The sequence below is a fragment of the Octopus bimaculoides genome, chromosome 12 (assembly GCF_046866305.1).
Source record: "Octopus bimaculoides isolate indiv1 chromosome 12, ASM4686630v1, whole genome shotgun sequence".
NCBI classification, from domain to species: Eukaryota; Metazoa; Mollusca; class Cephalopoda; order Octopoda; family Octopodidae; genus Octopus; species Octopus bimaculoides.
In genome coordinates, this window is record NC_142939.1 from 58206507 (window position 1) to 58224006 (window position 17500).

Here is a 17500-nt window from a genome sequence, read left to right on the forward strand (position 1 = left end):
CAGATCTGATCGGATTGAACGTAAAACAGGAAGAACTTTTGAGCCTGATATTAGCTGGTTTAAATGTTAAATGGTTAAGCCCTACCTCGCTCTGGTGGAGGCGCAATGGCCCAGTGGTTACGGCAGCGGATTGGCGATCATAGGATCGCGGTTTCGATTCCCAGACCGGGCGTTGTGAGTGTTTATTGAGCGAAAACACCTAAAGCTCCACGAGGCTCCGGCAGGAGATGGTGGTGAACCCTGCTGTACTCTTTCACCACAATTTTCTCTCACTCTTACTTCCTGTTTCTGTCGTGCCTGTAATTCAAATGGTCAGCCTTGTCACACTGTGTCACGCTGAATATCCCCGAGAACTACGTTAAGGATACACGTGTCTGTGGAGTGCTCAGCCACTTGCACGTTAATTTCACGAGCAGGCTGTTCCGTTGATCGGATCAACTGGAACCCTCGACGTCGTAAGCGACGGAGTGCCAACAACAACAACCTCGCTCTGAAACCAGATGACCAGAATTATGATCAAAGACGCTCTAGTTGTGATTACTGGATGATATATATCAGTAACTTACCTCGAAGTAAACGAGCCACTTCTTGTATATCACCGGCAGCGGACTTCTCAAGGAGTTCATTGCTTATGTCTGTCTCATGTGGGATGGTTTTTACAGGTTTGGTGTAATCACTGTGATTCCGACAATGCCACACCCACTGAAAATATAAAACAAAGAAACAAAATATCAACGAGGTACACTCGGTCTCCTAGAAATAGCAACCAAATATTTCTCCAAGCAAAAATTCTAAAGCTCCACGAGGTTCCGGCAGGGGGTGGTAGCGACCCCTGTTGTACTCTTTCGCCCCAACTTTCTCTCACTCTTTCTTCCTGCTACTTGAGTAACGCTGCGATGGACTGGCGGGGGGAACATATACGCCATAGAAACCGGGAAACCAGGCCCATGCGCCTGGCTAGGCTTTAAAAGGGCGAAAAGTAAAAAAAAAAAAATATATATATATATATATATGCATATGCTTGTTTCTATGTTCGGGTTTGATAAAAATAATTTCATATTAATCTGATGGGTTAATCTATACTTTTGTAGAGTACAAATTTATCATCTCTATACAAGAATGCTGTCGATATTGACTTCGAATTTTCAGCAATCCAACGATGGGTTAAAGTGGCCGAAACTTAGCAGTTACTGTCAACAATATTCTTGTATAAGAATAATAGATAGATAGATAGATAGATAGATAGATAGATAGATAGATAGATAGATAGATAGATAGATAGATATTTGTACATGCATCTATATACATTTGTTCGTACATCACTCTCCCTTTATATATACACACACACTTACACACACACTTACATATTCACAGGTTGCAATTAATTGCTAAACTTATCCATATTTGTATATATGTGTATGTATATACGTATACGTGTGTATGTAAATATATTTATATATATATGTGTGTGTGTGCGTATGTGTGTATGCATATATATTTGTATATAATATATACAAGTATATAGATACATATGTATATGTATATATATACGTATGTATAAATATATATGTATACACACATACACACACGCACACACACACACACACACTCGTATTCAAAGGTTGCAATTGCTAAACCTCTCCTGGTCCCCTAACATCATTGTGAAGCGAGGAAAGGGTGTCTGGACTATCAGAAGTTCCCAGTGGTTTAAAGTAGCAATGTCACCTCTTCTTGTGAATCCTCATTCACGCTTCTACTTCGAAGTAAATTTGGAGTTTGCACAAAACACCGATTGTTTGGCCTGTAAGATGAAATATGCAAGTGGTACTGTGTTGATTTAAACAGCTACAGCACGGAATTTTCTTATCCCTCTAGTTATTCGACTTGGCAGAGTTACTGCCAAGAGTTATTGTAGTATTTTGAGAGTTCATGTTCATCTTATAACACAAATGTTTTCCCTGATGCTAACACAACCTTCTAGGAGGAAAATGCGCCTATTCATACGCATAATATTATTCAAAATCGGTTAAGAAGAGCACAAAAGTGAAGTTGACCAATTAGACTAGCTCTTGTGCGTTTTGAGCAAAAGTGAGGAGCTGTTTCCCCTCAACCTTTATTGCTGAAAGAGCTAAATCAGGTTTTACTTGAAGATTGGTTCAAAATTCCCTTAACGACGATTCAGAACATGTTCAAATCAACCACCAACTTATTAACGCCGTGATTGATGCGAAATCCGCATTAGAATAATAAATCTTTCGGTTAACAAAGTGTTTCTATTTTATTATCCAATCTCTGTATATGACATTCCTACGAACCTTCTAGTTTCACAAACACAACACAAATAGCGATTGGTTTATTGACAAAATTCATAATTTCAATAACGGAACTAACAGTTGCTTTTGTCTTAATTTTCTCATTATTTTTGCCAAGGTTTTTCCCACCGTCTTTCAAATGTTACAAAGTATTGGAGAAATATTATTTAGTCGTGAAATATTATTTAGTCGGCAATCAGTTTTATATTTAGAGTGGTGGAAAATCCAGTTTGTTATTTTTAATTAGTTTTATCTCAGAATTATTTAAACAACGCCTTGCCTTTTAATTAGAAATAATGAAAGAAATTAAAAGAGTATTATACGTATGTATGTAGTAGTAATTTGAAATCTGTGTTAATGGATTTCAGATTTTGAAAGAAAATACTTTCTACTCGCTCTTTCTCTCTTCCCTCTCTCCCACTCTCTTTCTCTTCCACGCACTTTCTCTCCCACTCTCTTTCTGTCCTCTCTCTCTTTCTCTCTCTCTCTCTCTCTCTCTCTCTCTCTCTTTCTCTCTCTCTCTCTCTCTCTCTCTCTCTCTCTCTCTCTCTCTCTTTGTCTATATCTCTCTCTTTTTCCCTCTCAACGTAGTTTTTTCTTACTATGTCGAAGTATATGAAAACAAAATTACATTTATTTGTATATCTATTTAATTATTAACGTATCCACGCGGGAATACAAAGACACACACACATACACATCTCTCTCTCACTATATATATATATATATATATATATATATAGATAGATAGATAGATAGATAGATAGATAGATAGATAGATAGATAAATAAATAAATAGATAGATAGATCTCAGTGGAAGATTTATAATAATTAAAAGAATAGAAGAGACATACATACATACATACATACATACATACATACATACATACATGCATGCATGCATACATACATACATACATACATACATACATACATGCATGCATGCATGCACACATACATAAATTTTGCCCGTTGTGAATATGCGACATTCTACCTAAATATACTGAGTGACCCTTTACTTATATAACTTACAATCATAATTAACGAAACAAAAACTCGTGTGTGTGTGTGTGTGTGTGTGTGTGTGTGTAAACATTTGAATAATAGGAAGCGGAAATTCTAGGTAACGGCTAATGAATCTCCGGCTTCTTAAAACAATATTGCGAAATTTTTCTCTTTAAACGCAAGCATTCACGAGAGAGGCACACTAGCAGAATACATACATACAAACATACATACTTATATACATACATACATACATACATACATACATACATACATACATACATACATGCATACATACATACATACATACATACATAAAGGAGAATCAAGATAAACTGGGATTTTCAGAAAGAGAAATCGACTGGCTAATTCGTACGTTACAAGTGCAAACTGTGAGTGGAACAGTAAAAATATGCAAGACTTTTCTCAAGTTCCAAATGTGAATTTGTCTGTGTTAACTACATCCCAAAGGTGGATGTATACATACATACATACATACACACACACATTCATACATATATACATACACACGCACAAACATACATACATACATACATACATACATACATACATACATACGTGTGTTGGAACATCATTCAATTTTATCCTTTAATGAATATATTTGAGTCGTCCGTATATTTCCTGAGGCTGGAGATCTGTTTATTGAAAGTACCTTTCCAACTTGAAGGCCTGATGAAGGTTTCTTACGGAAGGAGAGCAGCTTTGCATACCACCTCCGATACCCGAGCGTCATTACATGAGCTGCCGTCAGAACGCAATGATCTAAAACTGTTGTCACAGTGTACGTAACTAATCAGATGCTCTAACAATTCCGCCCGACCACTGACCTGCATTGGTATGCTATTAATCGACCCCCGAAAGGATGAACGGCAAACCTGATCTGAATGGGATTAGAACTCAAAACGCAGAGGGCTAAAACAAACGACGTGGTGATGGTGACGGGTATCTATGAATGCAGATACATACATACATACAGACGCGTACAATCATTATCAAAATTCTATGTCAGCCGACGATGCACAACCAAGAGACGGTATATCCTGCTCCATTTCATAGTTTTGTCACCGGCCATCTTCATATTTTACATAATCTTCCTACCTGCAATCCTATTCATTGCATAATATTATTCAACCACTTCCTCCATTTTGAAGTATTCTTATACCGCGTATTTTTTATTAACAATGGGTTATATCACATACATTGTCAAATATTCGCTACAGGTGATGTATGACGATGTATGACCAAAGTTTTTCATTTTCATTTTCCGCTTTTTTACCCTTTATTATTCAGATTAATGTATCAATTCTAGTGCTTATTTACATTGCTTTGAATTCATCATATAGCATCGTGAGTTCAATCAATTATTTTTAAAGGACATTGTAGAATATGTGTGAGTGGCTGGATCTGGCTAGTTTGAACATAGAATAAGTAGAACACAGAAGTAGAATATACGGGCAGTTTAAATACTAGCAGACAAGTTTAACGAAGACGTTTTCTGGTTCGTACACTTCCCAAAGAGTTTCTCTCTGTGATATTTCATTCCAGACGCCATGATCTTTTCCTCCTCGCGTTCAACGTTTTAACGAACGTGCTTTGTACATAGAGAGTACCTAGAGAGTACAGATGAACTTAATATAAACGCGGACATAATCAAAAAGAGAAACCAATTGTGGTTGCTCGTGCAATCGTGTAATCTGTCTATTTTTACCCAAGCAGTGTCTAATTTTGTAAGAGACACTCTTGTTGTTACAGCAATACCATACAGTAACGTTTTAAGATAACATCAGGTTCATAAAAGAAATATTCACGATCATGGGTCGCGTATATATATATATATATATATATATATATATATATATATATATATATATATATATATATATACACATATATACAGATAGATGGATAGATAGATAGATAGATATAATTATGTGTACGATACATGTAATATACATACATCTATATGCAAATATATGTGTGTATGTATAACATATTGACTCGTATATACATTAACAGTGAAGGGTAGTGTTTTACTGGGTAGTGTTTTTTTTTTATAAGCGGGAGGGTCACATTATATTTGAGAATGCTTGGTACACGCTTTGAATATATATATATATATATATATATATATATATATATATATATATAGATAGATAGATAGATAGATAGATAGATAGATAGATAGATAGATAGATAGATAGATAGATAGATAGATAGATAGATAGATACGTGTATGTGTGCGTATGTTAGTGTGTGTGTATACATACATATATATTTATATACGTGCGTATGTATGCATTCATGTGTGAGTGTGTATATGTATATATGTATGTATTTATGCATATACACATGAATTTGTATATACATATATATAATTGATTAAATGTGAATATGAGTCAATTTTTGTGTATGCATTTCTCCTCTCTTCTCACACACACACACATGTATGTATGTGTGTGTGTGTACAGTATGTATGTGTGTGTGTGTGTGTGTGTATGTAGGCATGTACACGTGCACCTCCACGCGTACAATGATTCATCTCACCACAAATCTAAATATAACACCATACCCTTATCAAAGTCCCAATACTAAGATTGTCAATCTAAATATAAAAATCTTAATTCATTAATTACACCCCACCCCATGCCTAACTATCTATATGCTAAATATGTATATAGATTTTAATTACATTGATAGCAATTATCTTTCTATTGGTTTGATCGAAAAATAATTGACCAGGTGAATATACAGATGGATAGCGAATGTGTAAACTTCCTCAAATACATATGGCTTAAGTGTTTGTATATATGCGTTGTGTATACACGTGTATACGTGTCTATATGTGAGTGTGTAAGTTTGTACACCTGAGTGTATATGTCGCAGTTTATGCTTGTGGGTGTGTGTCTGTACGGTCTCTTTTTCTTGTGTATGTGTGTGTGTGAGGGGGGGGTGTTTGTGTATATGTTTGTGTGTCTGTGTTTGTCCTCCCCAACATCGCTTGACAACCGATGCTGGTGTATTTTCGTCCCTGTAACCTAGCGGTTCGGCAAAAGAGACCGATAGAATAAGTACCCATCATATTAAATTGAGTGAAGTGTTAAGGCCGCCATCCAAAACATTGCAGAGAAGAGGAAACGCCAGGCATGTTTGCTGCGATCTGGGGTTATTCTCAGACCTTTGTCTTCAAATGTGCGTTGTTGAGAAAGGAATTTCGTTCTTGCTGCTGTTGCTATTGTTGTTGTTATTGTTGTTGGTGGCTTAGTTCCAAGTAAACCTTGATTGAGCAAATCTATGGCCAAAACCATTCCTACATTGACGCCATCTTTTTATTCATATCTGTGATCATTGAATGCATCCCAACAAGACGAAAGCGGGAGTATAATTAAGCGAAGAATTTGGCAGAATCAATAGCGTGTTGGATAGAATTCATCGTGGTATTTGTTCCGCCACTCTTCACCCCGATTTTGCATGATAGCATAATAGCAACGATATATATATATATATATATATATATATATATATATATATATATATATATATATATATATATATATATATATATATATATATATATATATATATACACATATATATATATACACACACACACACACACACACACATATATATATATATATATATATATATATATATATATATATATATATATATATATATCTGAATTGGTTAGTTTTTCATTGTTTTTTCTTCTTGTTTTTGCCTTTGTGAGTTACAAGTGATGCTATCTGTGAGATTCTCAGCTTTTTTAGCTGCTATTTTCTGAACTTCGGTATATGGTGAAGCAAATATTTTGCTGATCCCTTAATTATATTTATAAATATATGAACTTTTGAATAAGTTCTCCACCAATAATGGTGCTTTCATACCGATGGGCTTGGTAAAAATTATTAATTATTAATTGATTTATTAATTAATAAATTGATAATCCTTTACCCTTTTAATTTGTATATATATATATATATATATATATATATCTGTATGTATGTATGTATCTGAAAGGGAGCAAGTCCATACATCATACTGAATTAGTTCTAATTTCTGGTGATGCAGTTCAGCTGCATTTCTAAAGCGTAAATGAATACGGGAATACGGTATATTAGCAGTTATTACATCACATTATGGAGGCGCAATGGCCCAGTGGCTAGGGCAGCGGACTCGCGGTTATAGGATCGCGGATTCGATTCCCAAACCGGGCGCTGTGTGTGTTTATTGAGCGCAAACACCTAAAGCTCCACGAGGCTCCGGCAGGGGGTAGGTGGCGACCCCTGTTGTACTCTTTCTCTCCAACTTTCTCTCACTGTTTCTTGAGTAACACTGCGATGGACTGGCGTACCGTCCAGCTGGGGGGGGGGGGGAACATATACGCCATAGAAACCGGGAAACCGGGCCCATGAGCCTGGCTAGGCTTTAAAAGGGCGTATAAATAAATAAAAAAACATCACATTATAGAGACATATGCATTTAATGTTAGGAATGAGGATGCAAAGCAAGGGACAGCGAATAACTGATAGTTTGGGTGTTGAAGGTAATGAATAATCTGGAGATGTCATTGTCCTCTCACTGTTATATTGCGGTGGTTGACACGGCTGGAGTCGCTGTCATAGAAATTTGTGATAATTGCATATATCATATTTAGTTCTACATGTCAAAGTTATATAAACATATATATATATATATATATATATATATATATATATATATATATATATATATATATATATATCAGTTTTAGTGTACTTGTCCTTCATCTTTTAGCGAAAGAGTTTCCTAACTGCTTTTGTCAATATTCTGCTCTTTATAACACTCCCCACTTCTCTCTCTCTCTCTCTCTCTCTCTCTCTCTCTCTCTCTATATATATATATATATATATATATATATATATATATATATATATATATATATATATCTCCGCCTCTTTTTATTTCTCTTATCACTACCTACCACCTTTCCTCTTCTCTCTCTTTTGGACCTTGGATGTATATATATATACTAATATACACATACATGTACATTTAAACATGCATATATATATATACACACACATACAGATATATATATACACATACGTAACTATATCTATATACATATATATTATATGCTTATTTTATGTGTGTAGGTGTGTGTGTGTGCATTGTGTGTTTGTGTGTTTGTCATTGTTAATTTTATTGTTCGTTTATTTGATTTGATAATATATATATACATATATGTATACATATATATATATATATATGCATACATGGCGATGTCTTAAAGTTAGCTTCAGTTAACGGAGAATATAATGAATCACCCACTCTTCTGTTGGAAATCTGTATCAGCTCTGAGTATAATTATGACCAAGCTGCGTCTAACATCTCTACACCTGGCAGATCTTCCAATGACACATCGGTTAACACGAAAGCGTGATCTGATAGAAGTAACAATTAAAACTCCTTCAGACAAGAGGTATACATCGACAAATAAAGGAGGTTTCGTAATGAAGGTGGCATTACACAGTGCAGTTCCTGACACACAGAAAAGAAGTGGGGCCAGTCGTGGTTGGAACAACTGCGATCAGTCGTCTGCTCGATAATATTTTATTTCATTATTATCGATCGAGATAATGTGCGCACGTGTGAATATATATATATATATATATATATATATATATGTGTGTGTGTGTGTGTGTGTGTGTGTGTGTGTGTGTGTGTGTGTGTGTGTGTGTGTGTGTGTGTGTGTGTGTGTGTGTGTAACTATTTATTTATAGATAGATAGATAGATAGATAGATAATGTGGAATTTGTGTTTTCCTGGTTTTTGTTCAGAACATGTTACAAAAAAATATTGCTTTGATTTAACCGTTTTGTAAATACATTCAAGTTTTTTTTCAATACAAAAATGATCGCATCGGTACAAAAGAAGAGCTACTTCGAAAGATTAAAATAACTAATGCTCTCCTCCTTAGGGCCAAGGAACGAGGTGTAGGAAGGGAGTGCACTTCAAGCTATCTGTAGGAAACATACGAAACAACTTTAGGGAACAATAGTAGTTTATTAGCGCGAAAGGTTGTGAATTTTTCCCAATATCGAAGAACGATAAGTTGAAAAAACATATTTTATATTTCACGGTTGACAGCCAGGGTTGCTAGGTATGTGAATAAAAATCTAAGAGTTAAGGAATGGAGTAGAGAAAGTCCGGGCTACATATGTTTCATAGCGAGCGGAACCTCGGAAGTAATAAATATCCAAGTGAGGTCAGACAGTACTAATCGGACACAGACAGTATGTTGTTAGCCCGCTGGAGATGTCTTCCTGGGGTTATAAATACCAGTAGCATCGTTGCCTGTGGTTTCGCCACATTTAGGTGGCAAATATATTTCACGATTCCGTGCTGCTACCGTTTACATCTCGCTCGGAGAGAGATGTACTTGCATAGCAAGTGACCTGATCTGAGATCGTGTGCTGAAACAAAAATAATTGTAGCGTGGAAGGTATTTATAAGCCATTTAAAAACACAGAAAAACCGTTAGATTCACTTCAGCATTTAAATTTGATTTGCCAAAATATTTTCGTCGCTTTGTATATATTCGCATACTCACACACACGCATACACACACACACACACACACACACACACACACATTGTAACTTCTTAACTGATTAAAAGACATATCATTGTTTATTGGTATCTATGCAGAAGGAAAACACTCTATGACGTTCACATTACTGCCTCAAAAGGAGAAATGACACAATTGATTATGTAAGTCAAAATACGTAACATCTGAAACAGAATATGTTAAATGGATTTGTTTTTAGATCATACATATGCTCAATCTGGTTTGGCCGAGTGTTAAACTACAGCAACATAATTGAGTACAACAATGTAAGGTGTTATCAGAACCACCTACAGAGAATTAAGTCATATGCCGACATCTCTCTCTTCCCCTCTCTTCTTACGTAGATAGATAGATAGATAGATAGATAGATAGATAGATAGATAGATAGATAGATAGATAGATAGATAGATAGATAGACAATGATATTTATATAGAAAGTATTGAAACACTTTAGGAGCATGAAATGAAATGAATCATTTTTGTTAAGTATTCACAAAATGTTCACTTACCTGTAAGTACATGAGAAAACGTTCTTGTTGATCATCTGACAGATAACTCTCATCATGGTCATCCGACGTGGAAAAATCTCTCTTAGTCTCTGACAATTCCGATTTCAGAGAATCTGTTAGTTTCCATAAGTTACACGATGTATTTTGGCGGGCCAACATTATCGACTCATCTGCAGAAACGAAACCAGAGGTCGACATAAAAATATGGTGTTGCAGGAAAAAAGAGTTTCGGAAGTATATAGAGAGTTTTATTGAAATATAAAACTTTCTGTCGTCTTTATTTATTTACTTTTTGTGGATTAGGGTATAACCGAGAAACTCTTTTCTTTGATAGGAACCTTCTTTTTCTTTATCCGTTATTGAATATTTCGTCACTTTCTCACACTTCTGTATGTATATCGCTCTCTGTTTCTCTTTCTGTCACAGGAACCAAGAATTTTCAAGTAAAGAAGAATATTAATAAATTGGTAATATTCTTATATTGTCTTATGTTATATTCTTATAATCTTGGCTTTTAAAAAAAGCAAGATAATTTCCGTAAATTAATTATTATTAATAAAATAACTGTTTATGTTAGTAATTATATTATTACTGATGTTAATATGTAAATAATAATGGTAATTTACAGAAATAAGAAGCACCGATATAAGATGTCTTACTTTGTCGTTCACTTGAACAGTTCTAATCCAATTAATCAGTGTTATTTTCCTTTTGTTTATCTGTCCACAAAATAGCAATTAGTTTTGAATATTTACAGGTAATGTCACATGTCTTAAAAGGCGATATTTTAAAGTTTCTGTATATATGTGTACACATGTGTGGAGGTGGACGGACAGACGCGTGGGTAAGTGGTTCTATGACTTTGTGGACGATATGAGAAACTGGAAGAAAAGAGATAGAGGAGAGTAATGAAGCACAGAGAGAGAGAGAGAGAGAGTAAGGAGAAAGGGAGAGCGAGGGAGAGACAGAAGTGGGGAAAGATATGAGAGGCGGTTTACAAGAAAAGCAGGATATAATTTTGTATATGAAAGACAAATGACAGACGGAAGAATTAGATCCGTGTGAAAGTTGAATATCAGAAAGATAGAAAGATAAGTATAATGAGAGGGTGAAGAAGAGAGAGAGGGGGAAGAGAGAGAGAGAGAGAGAGAGAGAGAGAGAGAGAGAGAGAGAGTCAGAAACAGACTGGTGTAGGTGAGAAAAGAAAAATATATATACGTACACACATGCGTTTGTAAATATATATATATATATATATGTGTGTGTGTGTGTGTGTATGTGTACGTGTGCGCGAGCACGAAAGAAAAAGTCGTGAAGATATATAGATAGATACATACAAACAGATATATTTACATGTGTGTGTGTGTGTGTGTGTGTGTGTGTGTGTGTGTGTGTGAAAAAGAATTAGTTTAAGTAGAATAGTTCAAACTTCTTGGGGAGTTCAAAAAGAAATATTTCTAATAAATATTCATCATATCAAAATGATACCCTGCTATATAGCAAGCCGTTAAAATATGAAAATAACAAGTAAAAAGTTCGTTATAAGCATGTATAAGATAAAATCTTATATAAAACGCTACTACCAATATTTTAAAAAATGGAAATGTTAAAAGTTCAAATTAGAATTTAATTTCCACATACGACCGTTTCAAATGGCAATATAAGCATGTAAGAAAAAACATTAATAATGATAATAATAATTAAAATAGTTATGTATTACCATTCTCTTCAGTGTAAAAAATTAAAGGAAAACACCAAAAAAGGTATTCCCCAAAAAAAAATCTAGAAGGAAAAACACAGAGGCTAAGTCGGAGAAGCTGACCGGATATTTGCAAATGAATGGTAAAAGGGGAAAAGGAAGAGAAACCGGGACATTGACATATATCCGGTCAGCTCCTCCGACATGGTCTCTTTGTTTTTCCTTCTAAACTTTTTTGGTAATACTTTTTTTTATGTTTTTCCTTTAATTTTTTACACTGACGAAAATGGTAATACATAACTATTTTAATTATTATTATTATAACTAATGTTTTTTTCTTACATGTTTGTATTGCCATTTGAAACGGTCGTATGTGGAAATTAAATTCTAATTTGAACTGTTAACATCTATTCTCCATTTTTTAAAATAATTGTTAGTAGTGTTTTATATAAAATGTTATCTTATACATGCCTAAAACGAACATTTTACTCGTTATTTTCATATTATATATATATGTATATGTATATATATATATATATATATATATATATATATATATATATATATACATATATATATATATATATATATATATATATATATATACACGCACACTACCATTTCTCTGTGTGTGCGTGTATATTATATATACACGTACACTCTCACACACACACACACACACACGCTACATGAGCGTCCGCTCGATGAGACGGCCATAAAAAGGGCTGAGAAGAAAAGAAAAATCCAGGGCCAAAATAGAGGAGGAGATAGGAGGAAATGCGTAGCTAGCTTGTTCCAAGATAGATTGATAGATAGATAGATAGGTTTCTTTATTAGCCACACAGGGCTCAACACAGAGGGGACAAAATACAAATGTAGTGTTTTTCTTTTCGAGGGGGTCGAAAACAAAGCAGAAAAAAAAACAAAAGTGGGGACAACGATGAAAAAAAAAAAAAAAAAAAAAAAAAAAAAAAACATCGCAAAACGTTTGGGGAATTTACAAAAAATACGAAAAATACAAAAAAATTCCCAATAAATGGGGAGGTTATCCGTGGAAAGAAAAACCTACGAAAAGACCACGGTAACCTCGGTCTTTAGCGTCACAGTTTGTTAAATAAAATTTCTCTGTTTACAAAATTTTAAAACGTTTTATAGAATCATGGTCAAGGTGGCTTCGTCATTTATACGTGCCATTCTTGCTACATGTATCCATCTTTTTTCGAAACATTTGCTAGACAACACTTGCCTCTCTACTCTCACCTTCCTTTTCAAGTGATACTTGAAAAAGTTGATGAGAGATTGACCAGAGAGGAAAGTATTTGTCTCTAATCCTTTCAGACGCGTCCACCAGATGCATTCTTTGGCCATAGCCACAAGTACGATAAATACAGCTCTTCCTTCCCGTTTAAAGGAAGGAGGCGTGACGATATTGACGATAGACTCGGTTGATAAACCGACTCGTCCCACACGCGACAGCAGTCGTTCGACATAAGCCCACAGCTCCGAAATGGTTGGACACTGCACGAGTGCGTGCAGAACGGTTTCATCGCTCTGACCGCATCTCGGGCAGGTCGGCCCCACATTTCGCGAGCCGTGTCTATAGAGCTTATCCCGAACGGGTAGCGCCTCTCGGTAACACTGCCAGGCCAGGGATCTCTGGAAGTTGTCCATAGGTCCCGGCCCGAAAGTCGTCCTGAACAGGCGGGTCAGGTATTCCTCGTCGACGCCCAGGTTCGCCCCGAGATCGTCGTCGTACCTGCCCTCCACTAATCCCCTATAGAATGACTTCGTTGTGATGCAGCCGCTCAAGGTCGACCCGGGACGGCAAAGTTGTTGCAGAGCAACGCGACACTCACGGTGCCATTCGCCATTCCTCGGCCTCTTTTTGATCCACGACTGCAGCTCGGTCATGGAGACGAGCTGCGGGAAAGCGCGTCGCACAAACGGCGACCACACCTGCTCACCGTCGTCTACGTAGAGCCGGAGATGTCGCAGTCTCAGCGCATGTCTGCGCATCATCAACCACGGCATGCCCAGCCCTCCTTTCAGCGGGTGTTGGCAACAAACGGATCGCCTCACCATCGGAACGCTTCCTTTCCACAAAAAGCGGAAGAGGATGCGCTCCATTTCGGTGATGGCGCGATCGGGACAAGGCACGACGGTCAGGCGGTATTCGATGACGGACGCGATGTACGCGTTCGCCACCTCCGCCCGACCTTTTAGGGACAGCTTCCTCTCGGACCATTGCCGGCAGAGAGTGGCCACCCTACTCGTTATCTCGTCCCAGTTCTTCTCCGTTTGCAGGTCCGGACCGAACCAGACTCCGAGCAACTTGACCGGACCGTCCGTCCAGCGTCCCACTACTGAGGCGCTGCCGGACGGTATGGGCTTGCTTCTCCAGGTGCCGAGCAGCAAACCCACCGACTTATCCCGGTTGATTTTCGCTCCCGTCACCGCTTCGTAGTCTTTCAGCGTCTCGCCGACAAGCTCGATGTGCTCGTGGCTAGACGCTATGACGGTGACGTCGTCCGCGTATGCCGACACGCTCGTCCCGCACCCCAGTTCTCGCGGGATGCCCCTCAGCGTCGCCAGCTTCCGCAGTAGTGGCTCGAGAGTCAATACGTACAGGAGCGGCGACAGGGGGCATCCCTGACGAACCGAACGTGCAATGTCGAAGGGTCCCGATAGACGTCCATTGACGCGAACAACCGAACGGATGCCTGTGTACAAGGCAGCCATCCAGCCGCGGAAAACGGGACCGAAGCCGGCCGCTTCGAGGACGGCCTCCAAGTATCGATGGTCTACCCTATCGAAAGCTTTCGATTGATCCAAATTGATCAGGGCCCCACCCATGCCAGGTTCCTTAACTACCCTCTCTATGATGTAGCGCATCAGATGGAGGTTGTCATGGATGCTCCGGCCCGGCACGGCGCACGTCTGCTCCGTGCCGACCAGTTTCTCGATGACAAGCGCCAACCGCTTGGCTAACACCTTGGCCAAAATTTTCATGTCTGCATTGAGCAGAGTGATGGGCCTAAAGTTATCTATAGCGTCCCCCTTGTTTGGATCTTTCTTCAGCAGCGTTACCGCTCCTCGGCTCACAAAACCGGGAATGCTCCCGTTCTGCTGCCAGTTGCAGTACACGACCGCCAAGACTTCTCCAAACAAGTCTGGCATACAGTTGTAAAGCTCGTAGGGCAGACCATCCAAACCCGGAGATTTGTCCGTCGAGCAACCCGCCATCGCGTCCCTCACCTCCTCCGCCGTGATGACCCCTTCGCAGCACTCCGCCTCTCTTGCCGAGAGTCGTGGCAAGCTGTGCAGGTAGGCCCTAAAATCCACCCTGCCTTCTCGCTCGCCACTCCTCCCGAACAGTCGGGCAAAATGCCGCTGAAACGCCTCGCACATCTTGCTCGGCTCGAGCAATTCGCGCCCCTGTTCGTCTACCAGAGACCGGATGGTGGCTCTGTTACCCCGCTGCGCCTCCGCCACCCGGGCCTCTCGTGCGGCTCCAACACCTTCATTCCTCAGAGCACGCATCCTTGCCCTGACAGCACACCCTTCGTGTTTAGCATTGAAGTGTTGGTCGAGGGCCAACCTCGCCGCTAAAACGTCGGATGCGATGCCACTTCGCAATGCCTCTTCTAACTTTATCACTAGCTCCCCCTCTTCTCTGTTCCTCTCTACAGCTAGTGCCCTGCTATACCTTATTGCTTCCGCCCTCACTGCTCTCTTGAGGGCAAACCACCATTTGTTGTTGACGATGGCTCCCGTCAAAGCCCTCTTTACTAACGTGCTAATCCGGTCTCTGAAAACCTGTCTCGACGGGAAAGACGCGTTTAGTTTCCAGTAACCGGGACCCTGCCTATGTGCCTTATCTAAGTCTAGCGTACACGTCACAAGTTTGTGATCCGTGTAGCTGACTATGTGGAACTGTGGACATCCTAAACTATCTCTATCTCTTGTCCTACACACTATCCTATCTAGATACGATCTCGACGACCCAATGCGGTTGCTCCAAGTCCACGTTGGCACATTTGGGTGGTCGAGTCGGTACCTGTCAGACAACTGGAAGCGTCTGAGCAGGTCTATGAGGCCTTTGCATCCCCTTCTACTTTTGTCACTCCCCACGTAGTCTAGATGCGTGTCCAAGGTAGCATTCCAATCCCCCACTAAAAGTAAGGGACGAGACGTTCCCAGGAATACTTCTAGACGTCGAAAGAAGTCTGACCGACCTGTTAAAGGAGGCACATAAACTGCCAGCAACCGAAAAGCGCCTCCATCGCTGCCGTCCACATCTAGGACAACCAGTCTACCCTCCGGGTCCGTAAATATCGTCTTTACTTGGAGATCCAGACTCTTGCGAAAAAGAACCGCCGTGCCACTACCGCCCATCCTCAGCAGACAGGGAGAAAAATAAATGTTAAACTGTCCGCCAAACATGGACTTTAGGGCCCGCGGTTCATGGAGTCTGGTCTCACTAATGGCTATGATATCCAAATTGTGTGACTTGATGTCATTTAAGAGGTACCCTTGTTTCCAAGGGGACCCTAAGCCACGCACATTCACACAACCAATCTTCACCATGATTCTATTTATACGTGTGCTTTAAAGCACAAAACAAAAGAACAGAGTGTTACTTGCCGTTAGAAAGTTTTGTTTCCTCCTTGGATTTTTCACCAAGGAGGCTATTGTACAATTTCTTGCACAAATATTTCTGGAATCCCCCTACCGAGTTGGGGTAGAGGGATTTTATTGTGTTGTGTAATGCTGGTGTTACATGAATAATTTTAATGTGTTTTGGCGGTGTTGTACGTGGGTGGTTGTTGGTTTTGATATCGTTATTTGTGATGTTTGTTTTAGAGTTGATGTAATTCATCAACTCTGTGTTTGTACTGTCTATTGCTGTTAGCATTGTTTTTTTTATATTACTATTGGTGTTAGTAGTATTTTCGGGAGATGTGAATCTCCCTGCTTTGTTTGTGTTTGCATTTTGTTTTGTTTTCTTCTTACTGCGCTTCCTCTTTCCTTTCGTAGCTATTTTCCACTCCTCCCCACTCTCTTCATCGGATGATGGGAGATCTGAGGAGTCAGAAAGAGGTAACGGCAAATTTTGTGCGTCTGTGTGTGTTTCTGTGAATGTTTGTGTTGCTGTTTTTATTGATGTTGGCTGATTGTTATTTGTGTGTGGTGTATGTGATATGGGGGAGGGAGAGGCAGTCTTGGAATTTTCTTTTTTTTCTTCTGTTTTTGCAGTTTCTGTTGTCTTTTCTGTTGTGGTTATTGCTGATATTTCTGTTGTTGTTTTTTGCGTTGCTGGTGGTGTTGGTAGTAAGGTTTT

The 17500-nt window shown here is 38.6% G+C and overlaps 1 protein-coding gene across 3 annotated transcripts in view; it reads right to left on the minus strand.

The window, feature by feature from the left end:
- Positions 1–17500, minus strand: part of LOC106875705 (NAD-capped RNA hydrolase NUDT12) — a 124335-nt gene that overhangs the window by 64031 nt on the left and 42804 nt on the right. The window contains exons 1-3 of one of the 3 annotated variants that reach the window (XM_089361090.1): positions 11120–11595; positions 10461–10630; positions 567–702 (exon numbers count right to left, since the gene is read on the minus strand). In XM_089361090.1, the coding sequence (XP_089217216.1) occupies positions 567–702; positions 10461–10619 (295 nt within the window). In that variant the 5' untranslated portion in view covers positions 10620–10630; positions 11120–11595. Of the gene's footprint in view, positions 1–566; positions 703–10460; positions 11596–17500 lie in introns of those variants that run through there. The other 2 variants (XM_089361089.1, XM_014923951.3) reach the window with 2 other exon arrangements.